Genomic DNA, 19,294 nt, shown 5'->3' with positions numbered 1-19,294 from the left:
TCTCGAATTTTTCCCGCCATTTCAAGGTGCACCCGCTTTGAAAACTTTAGCCTACCTAACTTTAAAAAAAAAAAAACTGGATTTCTTTTACATCTTGTTTTACTTTTTGTGGTAATCAATAATATGCGCCAAGGGACAACGGACCCCTCGAAGCGAAAAAGATTACTCGATCAGATCGCTGTTAATGAAATGAATTAGGGGAGGCTATTTTTCTGTACTTTCGGCCAAATGAAAATTCACGGAAAAGTATAGCCTGCGTAGCAAGCGTTTCCGTGGGGTTTGGAAGCAACGAAAGACCGACGAACGGGATTTTCGGTGTTCTGTCTGCGCAGAAAATGGGGCGAGAGCCAAAAAAAAGAAAGAGGGGGGGCGGGGGGTGGGAGAGGGGAAGGAAGGAAACGCTTGCAGACAAACCCCTGGATTTTGAAAACCTCCGTTCGCCAGCGAACGGGGCTCGTGATTGGCTGGGCTAGGCCAATATTATTGACATGTGTCGATCAAAGGTATTTTAATACCTTTGAGTGCCAGACAAAGGGGGAAGACGCGTTCGAAGCTTGTTTACAAAACGCTTTAACTTTTCTCGCTGAACGAGGATTTAGTCGTCAGCTTCGACAGAACGGTAGAAATCCTGTAGTGCAATGCTGACGCTTTGGTTTTTCGAAGCCTGCACATTATTGCAGAAGCAAGTGCGACACAATGTGCAGCTGTTCCTTTAATTTTAACAACACTTTCTTGAATGCCACATGCGCCAAGGACAAGATAATAAACCACGGGACAGAAGATTCGCACTACTGCGTGAGAAAACCTAGTGATTTCGTCTGGCCAAGGGAAAGATTATCTTTATTTCGATACTGGTCAAGATTATCGTTATTTTCCCTCTCAGATGTTTGAAGCCTCTCCTGCCCAAATTCCAAAGTTTTCCGAGAAGACTTTCCGTTGTTTGTTGTTGCTACAGGCGATAACACTCGAACCGATTTGCGGATCTGGCGTTTCCAGCAAACGCTTCTTTACTGGTGTTGCCTTTGTGGGAGTTGACTTGCTAATTTTACCTTGTATCGATTCCTGGATTAATGAATACAGTGATCCAAGATTTCGAAACTTGCGAGCACAAGGATTACTAACGCGACTTGAATACTTCTCACATTTTAACTTTCTGGCAGATTTGTGCTAAAACTTCACCCTTGCAGTCCTTCCTTTTAGACGGATTGAGTAGAAATATAGCTTGATTATAAATTACCAAATTTTATTCATCGAGATTTCTCCGTTCCCACCGTGCGCTCGTTGTTTGGTTCAAAGTTCACTTCCGCTACGGAAGGCCGAAGATTTTATTGGTTAATTTATGACAGCCGATGACAGCACGAAATCTCAGTGTGTGCACTCAGGCACGAAAGGTCAAGTGGGCGGTTTTCAAAATCCAGGGGTTTGTCTGCAAGCGTTTCTTTCCTTTCTTCCCCTCCCCCTCCCCCCTCTTTTACTCGCTCCATTTTTCGCGCTGTAATTCTTTGCTCCCGAACCCCACAGAAACGCTTGCTACGCAGGCTAGGAAAAGTATTAAACGAGACAACTTGTTCCTTTCCGCAAAGTTCCGCTAGTGATAACTGTTCAGGGAGGCTGACTAAAGTACCCCTAACGCCTCATTACAGTGTTCGAGAGCCTTGACAGATTTTGACAACAGCGATTTAGCTTTTTTAAAACCCGAGCATTTACAACAAACACTTAAGCTTAAGTTAATTCAAGCAGACACACAGGAGCGAAAAGTTTGCAGCAAACATTATATTTCGCCGAGATAGGTAGGTACATAAGCTTATATTTAAGCTCACTTCTCAGAGTTAAAAATAATTGTACACTGTAGTAGGATGCAAGGTTGGTAGCATAAGCACTTCACTGACTTCTAATCAGGGCATTGTAATGGTTTCTTTGGTTCTTGAAGCAATAAAGGAAAAATTATCGTGCACCATACAATACCTGCGTTTACTTTACGGAGCATCCCTATAAAGGGCTTTCCAGCATCAGTATCAAAAGTTTAACATACAGAAAATTCTTTTCTAGTTGACACAACTCTACCTAAGACTCAACTTATTGATTTTTAATGAAAACAGAGAGCCAGATTTATAAAGCACTCTTGGGTCAATGTGTGATCCAAGTATTGTTGGAATGTAAAACCTACAAAACAATATTTACGATTTAAAATAAAAAAAACAAACAAAAAGTTAATTACTTCATGAATCTGAATGTCAGAAAAAAATGTATCATTCAATGAAAATGAAAGAAAATAAATGTTTACTTAGTATTTTATCACAGATATCTGGTATAACATCTTTTTGTGTGTGTGCTAGAAAAACTGTCCCATCCAGAAGGCAAATGGCTTAAATCTCAAAATGAAAGGAGCCAGTCACAGTTCACTGATATGTACATGGTTCTTGAGTTCAGCTGCCTCCCACAGCCAATACTTAACTACGAAAAGACCTTGGTCTACAGACAAGAAGACAGAAGTACAAAAACAAAATTTGTTTAATAAGGGAAACCATAAACGTGAGATCACATGTTGCTAATAATCATCAACTGGAATTAAATTAGTAAGTCTAAGCCAGCAATTTTTTTTGTATTTCCACTTTGTGCCCAACTTAGAAAACAGAAAAATTTGTCATGGATCATAACAAAATTATTGTCCAATCAATGATCGTAGACAGAAGATGAATCTACTTTGCATTAATAAAAGGAGGTAATACCAATAAAAGTTATGATAGAAGTTTCAGTGTTACTGTATACTCCGAGAGCAGAAATGTACAATGTTACACCCAAAATTTGCAGAATAGAAAGTTCACGCTCTTCATCAAGGAAGAAATTTTTTTGCATGCCAAGCACAATCTGGTCCACAAGTTCCGTAGCAAGTACCACTTGGCATATGTGCACTACAGTTGTGGATGTGCAAAGTCACAACAAAATGGAAGTAGTTGATTTGGGAGATAATATCACTGAGAGTCACCGCAATGTTCACGTGACCATGGAGGGTGACACAGTCTGACCTTGTCAAGGGGGTATTGACATTCTGCATCTCCTTGGTTTTGCATCGGTTGAAAGAGGAAATTATCACTGCCAAACTTTATAGGACATGAAATGGTTTGTGCTGCTGAGGTGTGGCACATAATTTTCAGAACCACCTTGAAGTTTTCACAGGGAAAAAGATTGAAATCCTTCACTCTATTTTTAGACGGTAGCTAATTTTGGAACTGTGTAGGAAAATCAAATTTTCAAAAGAGGAGGCTTAAGAAGCAATAAATTGCCTCAAAACTGTAACAAAATCATTAAACCTGTGGTAAATTGTTGAAATTAACTCAAGAAAAAATTCAAAAAAAATTCCGTCAAAATAATTATGGTTAATAATCTTTTTTATTTTTTCGTTTTCGAATTCCTAAGTAATGAAGACATTGCATGGTCAGGTGCTATGGCCACTGGTATGGAGTTTTATTGAAAGGTGGAAACATTACAAACATGTATTGTGAAGTGGACATGATAAAATGAACTATTATTTTTGAAAGTTGTACAATGTAAGTTATTAATGACCTTCTTAACTGTATGTATACAGAATTCTGCTTACCAATTTCTTATTCTTGACTTTTACTTTATGAGCTGAGATGTATGCCAATGACAGCTCAGCATGAAGAAAACAAAAACAGTGGAGATGAAGACGACGAGGAACCAGAAGAAAGCTCAAATAGAGAATCGGAGAATCGAGAGGATGACAAAATCGATGATCGATTACAGGAAAAAGGTTGATCCCACTTGATGACATCAAAGCAAGCAAAATTTGTGGAGCGCTTCTGAATTTAAATACCCTGGTCCCAGATATTTTTCTTGACTTTTCTCCGCATGAGAGAGCTACGAGAGAGCCGCGAAGCGGTGAAGACACAAGTCGAGGAGCGGCGAGAAAGAAAAAAGAGGTTTTTCTTTCTCGCCGCTTCGCGACTCGTGTTCGCCGCTTCGCGAAAAGATTAAAGAAGAAAAATCAAGAAATACCTCTGGGACTAGGGTAGAATTTAAAAGGGAACGAATCCACCAGAGATCCTTCCAGTGTACACAAATCCCAAACAGAAAGCAGTGCAAGGATGTAGCAGAATTTCGCGCCGAATTTGCTGTGCTCCTCCAAGCGCAGGCTAACATCGTCGTTGTCGGCAAACATCAACTGTAATTCATTGATTTTATGCTCTTCCTCGACAACCCAGTCTTTCTTCATAACTTCCCATTAATAAAACTGCAAATATACTGACAAACTGGCCAAGCAAGAAGCACCAACTTGTGGTGAAAAGAGCACAATCAAGCGCAGTTCACACAAACTACCGTTCAATGGCCGCTCCATCGCGCGCGCTTCCAATCCCCGCAGTAAGTCAGCGGTGAACGTTTTGCGCACGTGTCTTTAAAAAAATCCTCAGCCAATCAGCGGTTTTTGAGACCTGTCGGCGGTGGCGGAGTTGCCCAACATGGCGGCCATACTCCAAATAATAGGTTGACAGAGAAATGCAGCCTTGGTTTACTGTGTACTTCTTGATATTGGACATCCATGCTATCATCAATTGACACCTTTCAAAACAAGGTATCCGCTGACCAGTATCACGTGACCATACCGCGGGCTCAAGTTTACTGCTTCTCAAGGTCACGTGTTTTTTTAAGTTGACCGCTGACCAAGTGGTGGTTATAGATTGGATCGCGGGCTCGTATTAGGTTAACTTGTTGGAAACAGGGCAGGACTGTTCGGAAGCCGGTTAACGCTAACCCAGGATTAAAAGTTAACCGAATTATAACTTTTGCTTCTATACAAATGTTTTTTGCTGTTTCGTTTTGTGTATATGGTGATTATTAAAACTCAAAACAGAAGGTCAAACAATATACAGAAAGCCTCACCGCAAAGTTACAAAACTCAAATCAAAATTCTACCTTTTTCTGGGTTAGCTTAATCGGGCTTTGAACAACCCGGCCCAGGAGCTACACTTTTAGGCTGGCCCAAATCTATATAGTAAACTTTTCCTATAATCAGATGATGAGCTAGCAAGGTCGGAGAGGAAAAGTGGGATCACCAACTTCATTCATTATATGGAAAACTACTCTGTTTATCAAAAAAATGCCTATCTACCATCTACTTTGGCGAGAAAAAAACGCTGGAGGAGAACGAGATTTCTTAACACTATTTTTATAAATCCAGATATATACATGTATTCCATAGAACATGACTGAATAAAAGGAAAGGCCAAGAAATGAGAAACTCAAATTAAGGGGATCCTTCTACAGATTTAGAGCAGTTGCTAAGAGATAGCTGAAGGCGATATTTAGGGGAAAGCTATTATGGAGCGTTTTGCAGTGCTAATGGTGAATTTTATACGAGGGAGAGTTTTCTTTGAAAAAATATGATTTCGTGTGCGTAACTAGTGCCAGTCCTAAGCTGACTGGAAGAAAAGAGGAAGAGTTTCGATTTTTCGCATGAATTAGAAATACCTTAGCCTTCTTTACTGTAATCGTACAAATGGAATTACTGTTTACATGTAAAAGAGGAAAGCTGTTGTAGAAAGTGTGTTTATACGGTTGTTTGTTACCTCATAACTTTTATGATAATGCGAGTTTCATAATATAATGCTATTGACACTGATTTAAATTTTCGGATTTAGATGCCTTTTAAGATTAAGGGTTTTTCTATTCTGGTCACGTGACTGGTGAAATAGGGTGATTTAGAACTTTTGCAGGACTCTTCAATGGAACAAACCTGTGCAAAAAGCTTATCCTTAGGAGATCTGGTTTTCAAAAGATGACGGTTAGAAACCTTTCTTAGCAACAAATTCATGACAAATTGGTAGTTACATGTAAGAAGGACGCCCCTTAATGGCGATCTTTGTAATGCATCTGGGGTCAAAATAGGGCATTACCTGATCATTTCTAATATTTTCTGCCAAAATATGACTATGAGTAATGCGTTCCTCAGACCAAATGACCTGCAGAGTTTGATTTCACGACTCCCAAAGGTCTAAAAATCACTCAAAGAAATGGGGAAAAAACAGACAAATCCTTGTATGGGAGTGTGCCGCTGGGACACTGAAACCCTTACCCTATACTACACCATGAACAGCTGGATTTTGCAACCCTATTCTACACTAGGCACTAAAAACCCCTACCCTATCCCAGACTAGCTATTTTCCATGCAGAGACTTTATCACTGTCATAGTCCCACATACACTAACTAAACCAATATCTCACAAAGTCAATTCCAAGTTTAAATTGCTATTTTAGAACCCTGAGTAAAGAACCTTGTTCTAGACTTATAATCATCTATACACTGGCCACTTTCCAGACCAAAACTGTCTAATTGAGTTCTATACCCTATCCCAACTAAACTGCCTGTAAAAAGAACATACCCTTCACAGCGTCAAACATCCATAAAGCTTATATATGGGAGTACCCACCCCCCCTCTCCCCCAGAGAGAAGAGCACAGAAAGGAAGAGAAGAGAGTGAGGGGACAAAAAAAGACTGCCATTCCTTTGAATTTTATATCGTCTTCTTGGGAGAAAAAAGACTAGGGCAGGGCTGGATTTTCTTTAGGACTGTTTTCATAAATCCAGACGTATATAACAGTACTAGGGTATACATTCACCTTGGATGTTGCCCTTGCGTAGAAATGTTAAAATCCTTCTTTACTTTCTTAAAGGTAGCAGATATAGCTCCATTCTGCAAAATAAGAAGTTATGCCCTAAATGTTAATACTCAATTGGAGTGGACTAAAAATATGGCCGCAAGCCAGGCTGGTGCTTATCTGTACATGTGGTTTCTGTAAGATAAAGGGTCTAGGGGTATTTCTACCTACCCCCCTCCCCCAAAACCCCCCTTTCCTGGATGGGGTGCTAGTCTATCACAAGGTTACCACCAGCCTTGTTAGAAATAGTAAGATTGTTACAAAATTCCGAACAGCGTTCTGTGCCAATTCTTTTGTTGATCCTACTATCTTTGTACAATGCATGTAGACACAAGACAAATATCATCATTATATGGACTAGCTAGGCATTGCAAAAGTACTCTCGATAATTGCAAACATTATCATGTACATAAGACTGTATGCAACTCAGTACACCAGAGACTGGGGTAATAACTGCAGATAGAGAACTTCCTTCTTCAAATGTTTTTTTTTCTTTTGTACATGTTGTTTACAATGTCATACTGCAGATTTTCTATGTCAGAAAATTTTTGGAGTCGACACTAAATAACATTTTGTTCAATTTAGGCTAAAAAAAAACGTCACCTTATCGACTTGGATTTATATTCCTCAAATTTACTCTAACATAATCTAACACGCCTCATCCAGGAGGAAAATGCTGGTACCATATTATGGCTGAAAAGGGCTACCAGTATCACTTAGCTGTGGCTCAGGGTTATCATTACAATATGCCTTTCACCATCTTGTGCTGGAAGTGTGGACTGCTGAGGAATGTTTCATTTTCTTTATTCAAAATATACAGCCAACATATATACGAGCTTATTTTTCCTAACTTCCTGGCATGCTACGAATTTCTGCAGTATATCAGCAGTATTTTGTTGACATCAGTAACTCTGTGATAACAAAAAACCAAGAAAATCAGGCAGATTTGAATCCAGCCCAATTAGTCAATCAGACTGAAGGATGAATGCCTGCAACACTTTCCCACAAGTACTAATTGTATGATGTCATTTCTGTAGCCAAACAACATTGCTTGGTTCCAACTGAACTCTTAGTTCAACAAAACGAGAAACCCCACACAGTACAGCTCAATCCCCAGCAAATGTCATGTGCACAATAGACTTTTTAGTGAAACAACAAAAGAAACTAACCTCCTCTTCTGTCATAAAGCGTATTTCTCGTACAATTCTTGCCAGAGTAGTACACATTTCCAGTGCTGTGAATATCCCTGAAGCAGCAATTCTTCCAAATGCTTGACAAGGAACAACAAGAAGAAATGTTCTTCTGAAGAGAGGGTCCAAGGCAAACAATGGAGCCAGCATTTTGATCATGTGTGATGGACAGCTAAAGGACAAAATCAGTCACTGCATCAAGCCTGAAAATCACAACTGTTATAATTTCTATAAGGCATGGTAAAATGTTTCTGGACTGCACGTATCTTTACTTTTTTTCACTTAAGCCCTGGTCAAGTGGCACACGATCATCATGATCAATAATAGTTGACAATAAGCTTACGAACGTGAGTCTTCTATGGGAAAATATGCAACAAGGTACAGCTGCGTTGATGATGACACTCGTAGACTACTGAGACAATCTCAGATAGTGCAGAGTGTAATGTATAGCTCTGACGCAGTACTCATGACACAGTTCCTATATAACCCCTGCTATTCACTCCTGGTTTGTATTGACCTTGCTAGTCAGCTAGGGATTTTGATGAGACATAATCTTTGCAGTGTGTATGTTTGATCTGTGTATTTTCATTCACAGTCCAAGAATAACTTACAATTAATTACCGTTTGTCAAGACAGCTCTCGAATTTTACTGTAGTGTTTTACGTTGATTTTTGCTATTTTAAATTATATAATACATTTAAGTTGCAAACGTGACAATTTTCCTCTTCACGAAAACGTTTGTAGCTTGATACTTTTGTTTTCGTCGCAAAGGTATGTAACCTAAAACTCTTGTTTTCTCGAAAACACACGGAAGATGTGCTAGTATTCTTTTCACAGTTGGAGATAAATGGAAGAAAGTTGAATGTCGGATGAAGAAATGGAGGAGGAACGATTTGCTTTATTTGAAACGCAAATTTTCTTTTGACTGATAAACAGGAACTAATCTAATTATCAAACTGTCACGGAACAGCACGTTCTGTTTCCACCTTTCGCGTTAACAATACAACCACTTAAATTTAAAGTACACACTGACATTGATTAACACAACTGAGGAGCGTTTCGACAAGAGGTATTGAAAGTAAACAACGCTACTTGACCGAGAATATATCCTTCATCGGTGAACGACTACCCTCAAAAACTAATAAACTTTATGCTTTCAGTAGGTGCCACGGAGTCTGCAGCAATATTTGAGCAGTTTCCTGGGTTTTTTGTTCAATTTGACAAGTTTTAATGCCACTTACTCGGGAGAGTTTCTGCTGCGGGTATGAACATTTTGGTCTCTTTGATGGAGCAATTAAAGGATGAAATAAACGTACTAGTGTAGTTTTTAATTTAGTAATTTTCACTACATTTAAACTGATAATTGTAGTTAGATCGTTATTAGCATAATTTTTATATAATATTACTTGTAGATTAAATAGAGGTCCACATCAGCCTCTGGCTGTCTTTAATTTAACCTATTTCAAATAAAGTATGTATGTATGTATATATGAAACAATAGATGATTTCTTGAACCAAGTTAGCGTAATTCCAAAAGACACGCAGTCACAGTAACATCCTTGTATCGTGCTAACGATGCTAGAACGCATGCGTAGGACTTATTAGGGTTCTACCACAAGGAGAAGCGCTCAACGTTAGTGTGTGATCTTGTATGAAATGTATCTTCCACCTGATATATGTAGTTGACACTAATGCTCATTAATCTGCGCATGCGTTTAGAGCAAATATTGGTTTTGTTCTAAAGAGAAAAGTACCACAAGGAGAGCAATGGGTTTTCTGAAACAAATATCTAGCTTGTTAAAGTGATCAAAGAAGTAAGGTAGGTACATGCATCATCCATTTCACGTAGTGCTCACAAGTACCTACCCCTTCCGATCCCCCCTTGCTGCAAGCCTAATTAATTAATTGAAATTAATTAATCAGGATTTCCGATACTGCGGTAATCCCGCGTTTAAATCAGAGATGGCCCCCAGAAAAAAGGAAAAAAGTGCCAATTTTGCCCTTTCCTTTTGCAAGACTGCAGGCTTAACACAGGCATAATATTTTTAAAGCCACCCCAGGGCTCGGAATTGTGATCGATATGGTCGCCAATGCAACAAGCATTTTAACCTGCGATCACGGTTTTTCTTTTTTTTTGGAATGAAGAAGGGAAAAGGGAGAAGGGAAAAAAAAACGCCCTCCTTCCCCACCTCTGAATATAAGGGAGGGAGGGTATGATCGCAGGTTACAAGCATTTCATCCTTGGCGACCAAAAATTCTGGTTTAGTCGCCATAATACGGCATAATGGTGACTACATTTCTCTGTGTTGACGATCAATAATGGTTATTTTGTCACACATTATGTCCTTCTAGAAAATCACATTGAAAGATCTTTGCTTCTAAAACATTCAACATAAGAGAAGAAGTCAATCCGTCCTTTAACTTCGCAGTATTGATTCTCTCACATCAGAAAACTTCCAAATGGCTGACCGTGTTTGAAATCGCCCTGTAATGAATTGCAAACCCTTGATCATTGACTACGTCATTTATGCCTAAGGACTGTTCTCTTGTAATGCACGGATCCTTCATACTAGTATCTGATTCAAAAGCAACTTTATTGAATACAAACAATTCAAAAAGCACTTACTATTAAATTTTATCATCGATCCTAATAAACTGCTTTATTTTTCTTGGTATCCTGATGCATTTTTTCCTTCTGTAGCTTTCAATTTATTGGCCCCTTTCCTAAAAAACTGGCCCCTAAAAAAGATCTTCGGGGGCCACTTTGGCCCTCAAGTAAAATTTTCTGACTGAAACACTGATTAATTAAACAAACACGAGAGTTTACACCTTATTTCCATAGTGCCATATTGCCATATTGCCATAGTGCCTTATTGCCATAGTGCTTTAGCGACGTCAACCCCCAAACCATCCCAATAGTGCACTCTGCACTAAAAATGAGCTCAAGTAATGTTATTATTTTGCAGGCACTCAAGGTAATCGCAGTCCAAAAACCCACAATTTAATGTATCTTTAAGCCACACATTGAGGATATTTCCCTCTTAGAGCAGCATGCATATGTAACCACTGCGTTCTATCTGCGAATAGCCAAATATAGGGCAATGAATCAGATTCGCAGATTTCCACTAGAACACACCAATGGACAGTGGGAAAGCCGATTTTGAAACTTGTACTCCCAGCAGTTTCACCAGTAACTATCAGTAACTAACACCGACTAACATCAGCTATTTTTTGAGCTTGTTCAGTTTCTTTATGATAGTCAATGATCGTTTTCCCTGTTTAAACTCACACATGTCTTCAGTACCAATGAGTATGCATTTTTCTATACCTAACAGGTCTCGCTTACATGAACTGAGATAAAATCTAGGCAGTGCACAAATTTAATAGACTGGATAATTGAACAAGTTTGTTCTGGAACTTTTTTATGTGATGGGGTTCAACATTGTTACTGCAAAAACACAAATGGCAGATAATTACAGGTTAACGCACTCAGTGAGTGAATTATCGGGATTTACCTGCACGAGTTCACTAACAATGAACAAGAAATTTCAATACTGCAGCAGGTTTTGCTGAGTGCGGTATTGAAAGGTTCGAGTTCATTGTTAGTGAACGAGTACAGGTAAATCTTGATAATTCACGAGTACTGAGTGCGTTAACATTTTTATTATTCAAATTGAATACACTGTGCAAAGAAACACTGCATTGAAACCACTATATTTGAGTCAACCCAAGCCATGATGTAATGACAGTGGTGTGTTGAATTTACACCACGCCTATTACACGACAATAATGACATCAAGGTGCTTGTCTCATCACAACCCAGTATCACGTGATACAAATCAGCCAATCAGAAAATCAGAATTCATGCAGTGTATGAAAGTTGAATAATAAAATGTATTATTGCATGTACATCTACTTTGCAAGGATTAATTTTACCATACCCATCATCACCCACGGTCCTTTCTCTCACAGCCTTTGTCTCAAAGCCACCGGCTCCCCACCATGTGTCTTCCCCATCTTGAGGTGTTTCAAGAAGCAACACAGCTGCATTGAAAGGCTCTGATTCCTGAGTTAAAAAGTGGGCCAAGGGCACAGCAAACAGCCAGGAGTTAAGATGACGATGATTCTTTGCAGCATATCTGCAGATGGCTTGAATTGACTCACCTAACTCTCTGTTGAAAATATTGTTAAAGACATATGGTATTCATTTCAACTTCATGTAAATGGTTGTTAAACTGCCAGAATGTGATTGATAACACAACGATTCATATACTACACATAATTATTATTTTTTCAACAATTGTTCAATAAATATACCATTTCCTTACACTCTCCATCCAAAATATGCTGAAGCTATGAGGCAACACTTATTATGTACTTTTATTCACTAATATAACATCAACAGTTAAATTATGAACTAGGAATTTCTATGAGGATGGAGGATGGTGGATGGGGCTGAATGGAGCATGAGTTATCATCTCGTAGAAATTGAGAGCGAATAATCTAATTGTTTTAGAGAAGTTCTGACTACATGTCCTCAAATAATGCTTTCCATGCATCTCTATACACAGAAGTAGTAATATACACTTTTGGATCTAAAACCCCCATCAAAACTGCTCCAATTAAATGTCAGAAGTGCCAAAATAAAGTGACAGATGTACATTAGCAAAAAGTGAAAGTTCAGCACAAAACTCTTGTACACAAGAGGGCTAGTCTGGTTGTCATGGCTTGTCTGAGATTACAAGACTGTTTTAAAATACTGTAACTATGTATATCAGAAATGGCGATCAAATCATGATTCAATACCAGGTTTCTTAGCCAGGCAACCTCATCAAAGTTATAATTATAGAATGACCTTGAAGAAAAATTATTGCATATTATGTTATTAATAATTACCTCCAATGCGCATCAGGAAAGTTATGTAGTAGCTTGTTAAATGCTGAACAGGTATTTTCTTCAGTATCAGACCAAAGAGATAATGACATCAAAAGCTTGTGATAATCTTTAACATCAAGCTGTACTTTGTGCGATGTAATGATATGACAAATGGCTACTGCTAAAACTAGGCAAGAAAGCCTTGTTTCCTCATCCACATCCACCTCCCGAAGAGTAGCATTCTGTTCAATTTTAGGCTTCAGGTAATCCCTCAGAATCTGAATGAGAATACCAAAGTTTAAGTCCAGAAATGCAGTGTACAGTACAGTGTGCAAAATATCACTAGCCTCCAAGACACCTAGAATTAGAAGTACCTAATCACAGCTTATTGAGTACCTTCGAGTTAACAGTAAGCCTTATACAGTCTAGAGTACCTAAATGGAGTTAACAGCAAGCATCAATTATACTAGAGTACCTAAATGGTACAAAATGCAGTCGAGGGAAAGGAGGAAGCAAATTTTGCTTTCTCTCACCGCGCTTCTCCTCTATTTTTTCGCCCACTGTTTTTGCCCTGTGCCCCAACTAACTGAATGCCTGGAAGACACTAACTTCAGTGCTGTATGCTTAATAATACAGTTGCCTAAGTGCAGCCACCACAAAATGTTTAATCCCTCTTTTCACATTGTACTTAATTTAATGTTGGTACCATTCTCTCATTATGCCTCTAAGATACCAAGTCGTAACAGAACGTCTACAGGCAAGGTCACATCCATTGACTGTCACAGATTGAGAGGAAATGCAAGAGAGGGCAGGCCATAGCAATCTACTTTGACCTTAATTTTACATTTAAACTGAATCCAAACAGATCACATCTACTGGGATGCTTTTATTATAAAGACTAATAGATTTTACAGCACAGTGATTGATCACTTACTTGCTTAAAATTATATCTTGGAGGAACATTTGGTATGACACGTCCATAATCCTCAACTTTGGAATTTGTCATACAGTAGGCTAAGTCTCCAACTCTCCTAATAAAATCCCAAGCTGCCATTGTTTTGTCACTTTTGACAGTTAAGAGATCTTTCCACTCGCGCAGCATGGCTGATGTAGCAAGGTTTCGCCCTTCGAGAACATCCATACTTTTCCAAACTGGCATTATGTTGCGCAAGCTTTGGACTAGATTAGGTTCACTAAAAATTCCATCATCATACTGATACCAAATTGCTAACAAAATAAAAATAGCATAAGCATTAGCATGTCTATGCCATGAAAATAATTTTGATTTCTAATGTTCTTTCTATAAAGGAAACAGAAATAAGAAAAATTGACATTTGATTTTTTAAGTGGTCAGACCAACTTTAATCTGTGACTATTTGAATGAATTTAGTTTGCTGAAAGTGATATTTACAAGGTTGTAAGCACAACCTCAAGGTATCATGATAGCTTGGCCTTAAATGTCTCCAGCTGAGTTTTTCAATGTAGATTCCTGAATCTAATGAGTGAATTGAAAGAGTGTTTTTTTCCTAAATTCCTCCTTTATATCATTATATCATTCTATACTAGCTACTACATGGGACTTCAAATGTTAATTTAGCTGCAGAGTTTTTTTTAATTAAATTTATCCAGTACGTGTTTTTGAAATTGCAACTGGTTACATGTACCTCCAATGTGGCACCTATCCTTTGGTATACAAAGACACCTGTTCCTGTAAGGTCCAGCATGGACGATATGTTCCCACAAATATTCTCCCTCTTCTCCTTTTTCTCTTCCCATCCTGTGTACAACATATTTGTAAGGCACATTCCCAGAAACCAATCCAAAAGGAACTTGTAGCTCTCCTCTCACCAACAGAAAACCATTATCCAGGTTCCTTAAAGGCAAAAGATTCAGTAAGCAAATGCTACAAAAATTTTGACTGAAAAGATAATAAGCGTGATGTAAGTAGGTCACCTGAAAGTGCAAACTCTCCCTAGTGTTCAGTTACATGTATATTTTAACAGACAGAAACAATATTCTACAAAACACTCTGTTACGATATGTAAATTTCTGTAGCTGTAATTGTCAGTGGACTTTCTGCCGTACATATAAATTATGTATTTTGAATCGTTATTTTAGTCTTCTACCGTTAGCTGAGTGAATAAAGCTTCGAAACATGGTGTCAGGATAAAAAATTGCCGCGTAACTACAAGATGTCAGGCGACGAGGGAACTATGGCGACAAATACAACTAATACAGCGTCCGTTGGAAGTGCACAAATGCAGCAAATGTCCTCTTTGCCGAGTGGAATACCAATGCCGAAACCATTAAATCTTGACAATGTTGCCGCTAACTGAAAAAAATTTAAAAGAGCCTGGGACAATTACGCCGTAGTTGTGAGGCTCCAGCAGTTTGACGAAGAATATAAGACTGCAACTTTTCTTTCCGCGATCGGCAAAGAAGCTCTTGAAATTTATGAAGGTATCACATTCAACCTCCCCGAAAGTTTGAAAGTACTCGACTCTGTTGTTCAAAAATTCGAGGAATATTGCATCGGACAAACCAATGAGACCTTCAAGCAGTATTTATTTAACTCCAGATCACAGAAAGAGGATGAAAGTATCGATCACTATGTATCAGCACTTATAAGACTTGCGAAATCGTGTAATTTTTGTCAGTGTTTACATGATTCACTTATACGTGATAGAATAGTGTTTGGTATTAAAGAGCCTGCCTTGAGAAAGAAGCTGCTGCAAGAAAGACAACTCACTCTAGAAAAAGCAATGGACATCTGCAAAAGCGGAGAAACAACTGCACAGCATTTAAAGGATCTCGCCACAGCTACGGATCCAAATGAAATATACGCTTTGAAACATTGCAACGAAAGAAAACCAAGATTACCGGAAGACCCAAGAGATTCAAAGGGTGCCAAAAAATGCAAGTACTGTGGAGGAAATCACGTGCTCAAGAGGGAAAAATGTCCGGCCTATGGAAAGACTTGCGGAAAGTGCGGAAAGAGTAATCACTTTGCTAGAGTGTGTAAGCAGCGTGGATGAAGGAAAAAACCGGTCAACACAGTCTCAGTCTCTTCCAGTGACTCTGGTGAATCACTGTTTACGATTCAATTAACTCCAGAAGTCGACTCAGTGCACGCGATACAGAGCAACATCCCATCAAAGATTACTGCGGCTATGAAATTAAAGGGAGGACCCGAAATTAATTTCCAAATCGACACCGGAGTAACATGTGATGTACTCAAGCTAAGCTCCATCAAAGGAACGAAGTATGCCAATAGGATCACGCCCACAAATCAAGTCCTAAAAATGTACAATGCCTCTACGCTCAGGCCGCTTGGAAAGTGCAAGGTACAACTGACGAATTCCAGGGATAAAAGGAAGTACAAAGTTAACTTAACCATTGTAGAGGATGAACACTGTGTCAATCTGATCGGGAGTAAAACCGCCCAGCAAATGCAGTTAATTACAATCAGAAATGATAAGATCAAGCCGTGTTCCGAACCTGCAGAGTGCGCTTCTACAGCAAATGTGGATGTGAACCTGACAAGTAGCTAACAGTTCAAAGGACTTACCCTGGAACACGTGTGCTCCCAGTACGAAGATGTTTTTGATGGTCTTGGCAATCTGGGAACTCCACTGTGACTTGAAGTTGACGAAACAGTTAAACCTGTCCAACAACCATTAAGAAGAGTACCTGAAGCTTTAAGAACCCCGCTTAAAGAATATCTTGACAATCTGGAAGCTAGAGGTGTTATCAAGAAAGTTGAGAGGCCGCCTGAATGGGTAAATTCCGTGGTGATCGCAAGGAAGGCTAATGGTAACCTTCGCCTTTGCCTGGACCCTAAGCCCTTGAACAAAGCGTTAAAGAGATGCCATTTCCCTATGCCAGTCATTGAAGACATACTGCCGGAGTTGGGCAAGGCCAAAATCTTTACTAAAGTCAACTGCAAGGATGGTTATTGGCAAATAAAGTTTACAGAAGAGAGTTCACTGCTTACGACCTTCGCCACACCCTTTGGCAGATACAAATGGAATTGTATGCCCTTCGGGATTTCACCCGCTAGTGAAATGTTTCAGCTCCGTTTACATGAAGCTGTTGAAGGCCTCAACGGAGTATATGCAATAGCAGATGACATCCTTGTTGCAGGCACTGGAGACACTATGAAGGATGCGATAGCAGATCATGACCTCAAAATTAAGAAGCTGTTGAGACGATGCCAAGAACGTAACATTAAGCTAAACAAGCAAAAAGTCGCTTTTAAGCAAACAGAGGTACCCTACATCCAACATCTCCTGACCTCAGAGGGAATAAAGGCAGACCCGTCCAAGGTTGAAGCAGTACTAAGGATGGAGAGGCCGACTGATGTAACTGGTGTTCAGCGGATTATGGGCACCGTGGGTTACCTAGCAAAGTTACCGCCGAGATTATCCGAGGTCTCACAGCCTCTCAGACAACTCACCAAGAAGGGAACAGAATTTTTATAGGACGAGATCCATGATAGAGCATTCAGCAGGATCAAAGAGATGGTGACAGCCCCACCACTGCTCAAGTACTATGAGTGAGAGGACCTAGTCATTCAGTGTGATGCAAGCGAAGGGGGCCTGGGAGCCGCATTACTTCAAGATGGAAGGGCGCTGGCATACACAAGCAGAGCCCTGACTGCAGCTGAGAGGAACTACGCCCAAATAGAAAAAGAGCTCCTTGCAATTGTGTTCTCAACAGAGAGGTTTCACCAGCATACATATGGGAGATCGGTAATTGTCGAGTCAGACCATAAGCCCCTAGAAATGATTCTTGCCAAGCCGCTGGTCTCTGCTCCTAAGAGATCACAGAGGATGATCTTGAGGCTGCAACGTTATGATCTGGATGTGCAATACAAGAAAGGAAGTGAGCTGCATCTCGCAAACACCTTGAGTCGGCACTACCCCAAGTTGGTAGAAGCAACTCAAGATCAGAGAGAACATGTCCTGTTCGCAAGATCTGCCTTTGAAGAGGGACTGGAAGTTGAGCAAGACATTCAAGAAATAAACCACTTGCTGGTGAGTGAGCACGAAGCAGAAATGTTCCGCATAGAGACTAAGAACAATGAAGTTTTGCAAGCTGTGAAAGCCAAGTCCGTACAAGAAGTGGGAGACTGGTCAAACCGCCTAGTCGTTATTCAGATCTTGTAACTCTTAAGGTCTAACGAGTGACATTTTAAGAACTGTTAGCGTATAGAAGAACTGATTCTCTTTTTTTTTTTTTTTTGAGGGAAGGATGTTACGATATGTAAATTTCTGTAGCTGTAATTGTCAGCGGACTTTCTACCGTACATTTAAATTATGTATTTTGAATCGTTAGTTTAGTCTTCTACTGTTAGCTGAGTGAATAAAGCTTCGAAACACACTCCTAGAATCTTATTTATTTAATGATGCTTAGTAAAATCGTTATTGGTTAAAGGAATGAGAAAAAAAAATCACAAAATTTTGGAAAACCAAAATATACTGTAAAACCACTCTGCTAAGTGATTTGAAGATAGAGAAAGGCTTTACACCTGTGGCTTGGCACCTGTATAGCTGTAACTATGACAAGATCTATCCTGAAAACTGCAGAGAAATTCACGGCATCTGAAATTATTTATACATTTTTTCCAACACGCATATCAAAGAATCACATTTCAATCACCATGGCGACCAGCAGTGGATTATTGGCACTTTGATAAGAGTTGCGTTGGTTTTTGCAACAACAAAATCACTCATAAATGAGCTTAAAACAACCTTTTATACAGAGTTATTGGGCTCTACACCCCACAAAGAATGTGAGATTCTAGACCAAAACACAGTGAAGTGAAGAGAGTCAACTAAGAGGTACTTTTTACCACACAAAAAAAATCTATAAACCAACAGTGATTGCGATTGTCATTGTCATTGTCTCTAATGACATCTTCTCTCAAACCTCTAGACTTTGAATGGACCTCCACAATGGCTCTCTATTAAGTTCTCTTAGTATATATTCCACAAATGAAGTTAATGCTTCTCCAGACAATCTTGTGTCTCTTCAACAATAACAACTTAACAGCACTATTGCTAATGGTACAGAAATTCTGAGTGAGACAGGCAAAATTCTGGGCATAAAATATCACCCTAATGAGCAAGACAAAGAATTACAATAATCAGCCTGACAGGCAAAATTCTGGGCATAAAATATCACCCTAATGAGCAAGACAAAGAATTACAATAATCAGCCTGACAGAAACGATAGAATTTGAACGATAAATGAATGAGAAATGAGTGAGGCATTTGTACCACCCTGACATTTGGTCAAAAGTACAGTTGGACCCTGCCAATTCGAACTTGGTTATTTCAAATTCCCTGTTATTTCGAACTCCAAATCATTTCCCTTGGATTTAACTTACCCTTCAGTCGTTTACTATTGGCTATTGTGAACTTGATCCCGCTATTTCAAACTGTTTTTCGTTTCCCCTGAAAGTTCACAATAACAGGGTTCAACTGTATACAGTATTATAGGGCGTGTTTAAAACCCAAAATGGCGAAATGGCAAGATGGTGAGATGGCGAAA

The 19,294-nt window shown here is 39.2% G+C and overlaps 1 protein-coding gene and 1 pseudogene across 1 annotated transcript in view; one reads left to right on the top strand and one right to left on the bottom strand.

Moving 5' to 3' along the window:
• LOC110054517 (E3 ubiquitin-protein ligase rnf213-alpha-like) overlaps nt 1-19,294 on the bottom strand; it is a 104,840-nt gene that overhangs the window by 60,323 nt on the left and 25,223 nt on the right. Inside the window, exons 6-11 of the mRNA XM_089274524.1 lie at nt 14,404-14,612; nt 13,674-13,966; nt 12,761-13,017; nt 11,806-12,036; nt 7,844-8,036; nt 6,636-6,709 (exon numbers count right to left, since the gene is read on the bottom strand). Coding sequence (XP_089130650.1) covers nt 6,636-6,709; nt 7,844-8,036; nt 11,806-12,036; nt 12,761-13,017; nt 13,674-13,966; nt 14,404-14,612 — 1,257 coding nt within the window. The remainder of the gene's footprint in view (nt 1-6,635; nt 6,710-7,843; nt 8,037-11,805; nt 12,037-12,760; nt 13,018-13,673; nt 13,967-14,403; nt 14,613-19,294) is intronic.
• LOC149102289 (uncharacterized) lies at nt 14,927-16,053 on the top strand (annotated as a pseudogene).

This window comes from Orbicella faveolata, unplaced genomic scaffold (genome assembly GCF_042242905.1).
Source record: "Orbicella faveolata isolate gen_17 unplaced genomic scaffold, um_ofav_v1 contig_36, whole genome shotgun sequence".
NCBI classification, from domain to species: Eukaryota; Metazoa; Cnidaria; class Anthozoa; order Scleractinia; family Merulinidae; genus Orbicella; species Orbicella faveolata.
Note: the sequence above shows the minus strand (reverse complement) of the source record. Positions and strands in the feature narration are given on the sequence as shown.